Consider the following 5,039-nt stretch of genomic DNA (forward strand, 5'->3'; position numbering starts at 1 on the left):
TGCAATGAACATCCTTACACAAACATCTTATGGACCTAAGTTAGTATTTCAATATGACAGACAATATGCAATGCCAGGCCAGGTGCAGTGGCTCATGCCTGTAATCCCAGCACTTTGGGAGGCCGAGGCAGGTGGATCGCAAGGTCAGGAGTTCAAGACCAGCCTTGCCAACATGGTGAAACCCCACCTCTACTAAAAAAATACAAAAATTAGGCTGGGCGTGGTGGCTCATGCCTGTAATCCCAGCACTTTGGGAGGCCGAGACGGGCGGATCACGAGGTCAGGAGATTGAGAACATCCTGGCTAACACGGTGAAACCCTGTCTGTACAAAAAACACACACAAAAAAATTAGCCGGGCATAGGGGCTGGCATCTGTAGTCATAGCTACTCGGGAGACTAAGGCAGGAGAACGGCGTGAACCTGGGAGGCGGAGCTTGCAGTGAGCCGAGATCGCGCCACTGCACTCCAGCCTGGGCGACAGAGCAAGATTCCGTCTCAAAAAAAAAAAAAAGATTTATACCATAAAACTTACAGGTGAGTAATTACAAGTTGTTGCCTATAGGATTTCTTTCTTTCTTTCTTTTTAAACGGAGTCTTGCTTGTTGCCCAGGCTGCAGTGCAGTGGCATGATCTCAGCTCACTGCAACCTTCACCTCCCATGTTCAAGTCATTCTCATGGCTCAGTCTCCAGAGTAGCTGGGATTGCAGTTGTGCACCACCATGCCTGGATAAGGAATTCTGATTTTTAAAAAAGTTTTATATCAGATTTGGAACATGACTCCAAATATAATCTCATTTGTAAAATAAATTATTTTTCCTTTTTATAACCCCCTCCTGGGAATGTAATATGCTGCTCGTTTAAGGTTTAAATTAATTTGGTTTCTATGCATTGAAAGTTTATGGCCGGGTGCAGTGGCTCACGCCTGTAATTCCAGCACTTTGGGAGGCTGAGGTGGGTAGATCACCTGAGGTTAGGAGTTCGAGACCAGCCTGGCCAACACAGCGAAACCCCGTCTCTACTAAAAATACAAAAACTTAGCTGGGTGTGGTGGTGCGTACCTGTCGTCCCAGCTACTCAGGAGGCTGAGGCAGGAGAATTGCTTGAACCCAGGAGGTGGAGGTTGCAGTGAGCCGAGATTGCACCACTGCACTTCAGCCTGGGTGACAGAGTGAGACTCTGTCTCAAAAAAAAAAAAAAAAAAAAAAAAGAAAAAGAAAGAAAGTTTATGTGTAAGCTTTCTCTCCACTATAAATAATTTGATATTGAATGGGATAAAAAGGTCTGACCAAAAAATCTCCTACATTTATTTATTTATCTATTTCCCCCACCACAAGTTATGTGCTGCTAAGTGAAGGACTGTGGCAAACTGTTTGCTCACATTTATATTCACATAATTTCTCCCGAGTATGGATTTTCCTGTGTTGATTAAGGTGTGCACTCTGGCTAAAGGCTTTCCCGCATTCATTACATTTATAGGGTTTCTCTCCTGTATGAGTTCTTTCATGTTGATTCAGATGTGTCCTCTGACTGAAGGCTTTGCCACAGAAACCACATTCGTAAGGTTTCTCTCCAGTATGAAGTCTATGATGTTCAGTAAGGGATGTGATGCGGCTAAAAGCTTTACCACATTGATTACATTTATAGGGCTTTTCTCCAGTATGAATCCTCAGATGCTGAGTAAAGGATGAATGCTGACGGAAGGCTTTCCCACATCCATTGCATATAAAAGGCTTTTCTCCCGTGTGAATTCTCTGATGTTGAATGAGATGTATCCTCTGGCTGAATCTTTTTCCACATTCATCACACTTATAGGGTTTCTCTCCTGTAAGCACCATCTGAGGCTGGGTAAAAGATGAGTTGTGGCTGGGTTTCTCTGTGGTATGAATATGATCAGTAAGAAGAATTTGTTGATTGAAGATTTTTCCACACTCACTGTATTCATAGGGTGTCTCTCTTACATAATTTCTCTGATAGTAAACCAAGTCTGAATTATGTTTGATGCTGTTTCCCTGTGTGTCAGAATTCAGGGGTATTTTAATAGAAGGAATTCTCTGATGCATAAGGTTTGAGTTCAGATTACAGTTTTCTGCAAATTTATTACACTCAAGGCTTCTCTCCTGTGTGATCTTTCTGTGGGTCAAAGTTACTTGTCCTAAATATCTCTTGTGGTTTTCTTGGTTAAACTCTGGATGGTAATCAAAATCCCAGAGTCCTCCTAGGATGGAGTACCAGAAGCAGTCTCCAGAGAGTCTCTCCATTATCATCTCATGGGTTTGATTTTCATCAGAAATATTCTGGCTTGTGGTTGACTTTTTGATTTCCGGCCTGTTTTCTCCATCTAAAAGAAATTCAGAACATACAAATACTTTCTGATATTCTCATGTTATCTATGATTGGAAGAAGAAATTATTGCACAGCAAATTACCAAATAAAACTGACAGTAATGTATACAAGGCATACGTGGCACTGAAAGTTTTCCAATGTCGCCACGTCACAAAGGGAAAGACTATGAGAAGTCACAAGAAGCAAGGAGCAGAGGGAATTTTTAAACATGTGCAGTAATCATAGAAAGAAGAGATCATCCAGGAGTATCCGTGCTTGAAAGCAGATGGACACAACAATAAGGTGTATCAGGGAAAAGTCTCTGATCAGTGGTGGGAGACAGAGGAATGATTAATTAGAGAAGGCTGATCTGAGGCCAGGCCTTTATAAATCTCATATGCAGATGAACTTGATTGTAATGCCAGCTACTTGTTCATTTCTTCCTATTTTTATGTTTTGTTTAAAATGATAAAACTAATACTTGCTGATAGACACATATTCAAATAATGTGAGAATGTGTAAAGTGTAAAGAAAGAATCTCATCCATTAAAGGAAATCCTTGTTAATAGTTCGGAGCCTGTCTTGTCAGATTTTCCCTAGGTTCACACAGGTATATATGAAAACCATATTTTGGACAAGCATGACCTATGGATTATGATTTTTAAATTTCATTTTAGTCTCCCACAACTTCTTTAAACTTTACTTAGTGGAGGTATTCTTCCTCTGCTTCTAGATGAAGACTTCAACAGGTCCCATGGCTTTCCCTTCCTTTTTTTTTGAGATGGAGTCTCACTCTATCACCCAGGCTGGAGTGCAGGGGCGCGATCTTGGCTCACCGCAACTTCCACCTCCTGGGTTCAAGCAATTCTCCTGCCTCAGCCTCCCGAGGAGCTGGGATTACAGGCATGCACCACCACGCCCAGCTAATTTTTGTATTTTTAGTACAGACGGGGTTTCACCATGTTGGCCAGGCCGATCTGGAACTCTTGACCTCAGGTGATCTGACTGCCTCAGCCTCCCAAAGTGCTGGGATTACAGGCATGAGCCACCGCACCCGGCCTCTTAATTCTTATTTTTTGAGAAAGTACCTCACTCTGTCACCTAGGCTGGAGTGTAGTGGCATGATCATAGCTCCCTGCAGCCACGTCCTGGGCTCAAGCAATACTCCCACCTCAGCTTCCCAAGTAGCTAGGACTACAGGTGTGTGCCACCATGCCTGACTAATATTTTGATTTTTTTTTTTTTTTTTTTAAGAGACAGGGTCTCACTATGTTTCCCAGGCTGGTCTGGAACTCTTGGCCTCAAGCAATCCTCCTGCCTGGGCTTCCCAAAGTACTGGGATTACAGGTGTGAGCCACTGCTGCTAGCCTCCCCTTAATTCTTAGGTAACAGATGTTCCTACTGTTACATTGTCACAAACACAGTATCTACGCAATAATTAAAATGATCAGTCCTGGGTAATAGTCAAAACCCCAAAAGTAATTCCTTTCCCTTCCCCTGGATGGGTTATAGAAAGGGTCATGTTCTATCTTTCTCCCTACTTGAGTTGCTCCCCTACTCTACCAACTCCCCATGAGTCTCTTTGCCTTTACTCTCTTGCTTCTTTCCCCACTTTACTACTTCCCTGCTCACCCCTGCCCTCACTCTCTCACTGTAGTTTTTTAAATTTAAATTTTAATTTTCTTTGGAGACAGTCTTGCTCTGTGGCCAGGCTGGAGTGCAGTGGTGTGCTATAGGCTCCCTGCAACCTCTGCCTTCTGGGTTCAAATGATTCTCGTGCCTCAGCCTCCCAAGTAGCTGGGACCACAGGCATGCACCACCACACCTGGTTAATCTTTCATATTTTTAGTAGAGACAGGGTTTTGCCACGTTGGTCAGGCTGGTCTTGAATTCCCAAGCTCAGGTAATCCGTCCGCCTTGGCCTCCCCAAGTGCTGGGATTACAAGCATGAGCCACCGCACTCAGCCCACTCACTGTAGTTTAGTTTCTAACAAGAGTTAGGGATTAGGGACTGTGTGGAGGGAGAAGAGATTAAGAGAATGGCTTGTTTTTGTATGGCTGAGTGGCTTCACATTCTCAGCTTGGCAGATGGTTAAAATGGCTTCATTTTGAAGAAGTTTTACCACTTTTGGGAGACTCTTGCTAGACACCTTCCCCTCACCCCTTGTCATTTCCATAACCTAGATAGATAGATCTCTACTTTGGGCATGTACCCTACTTGACAAGATCCAAGACCACGCTGGCTGACCCACAGGAAACACTGATGATACCTTGCCCCAACAAAGCTGGGCAGTACAGACTCATCCCAATTCAGCAGCTTCTCCTGGCTAACCCCCAAAGGCCATTTAAGTCATCTCTTCCTGGTCTTGGACTTTCTGAGCGGGTCAGCTTCAGCTTTCTTAGACATGAGGTCCACACCAGTCTTCACCTTCCAACCATAGAGAACAGACATTACAGCTGCCAGAGTGGTCCCCTTGAACCTGGGTAACCAGATAATTGTTGTCTTAATTGGGACACTTGATGGCAGTATCATCACTAGTTCTGCAGGAACTGTCATGGGAAACTGGGTAGGGAAAATTCTAACCATTCCACCTTGGCTCAACCCTTAATATGCATCCTTCTACCTCTTCCCTCAAAAGGGGGTTAGGAACTCACAACATGGTTTTCTGCTCTTTACCCAGTCTCCTCACAGAAGTCCCTCTCAGATCTCTCTCT

General features: G+C 43.8%; 1 protein-coding gene across 1 annotated transcript in view; it reads right to left on the minus strand.

Annotated features, from left to right (window-relative positions):
- Window positions 1-588: 588 nt before the first annotated feature.
- ZNF713 (zinc finger protein 713) overlaps window positions 589-5,039 on the minus strand; it is a 29,702-nt gene continuing 25,251 nt past the window's right edge. The window contains exon 4 of the mRNA XM_011928517.1: window positions 589-2,340. Within this exon, the coding sequence (XP_011783907.1) occupies window positions 1,337-2,340 (1,004 nt within the window). The 3' untranslated portion in view covers window positions 589-1,336. The remainder of the gene's footprint in view (window positions 2,341-5,039) is intronic.

This window comes from Colobus angolensis, unplaced genomic scaffold (genome assembly GCF_000951035.1).
Source record: "Colobus angolensis palliatus isolate OR3802 unplaced genomic scaffold, Cang.pa_1.0 Scaffold771, whole genome shotgun sequence".
In the NCBI taxonomy this organism is placed as follows: Eukaryota; Metazoa; Chordata; class Mammalia; order Primates; family Cercopithecidae; genus Colobus; species Colobus angolensis.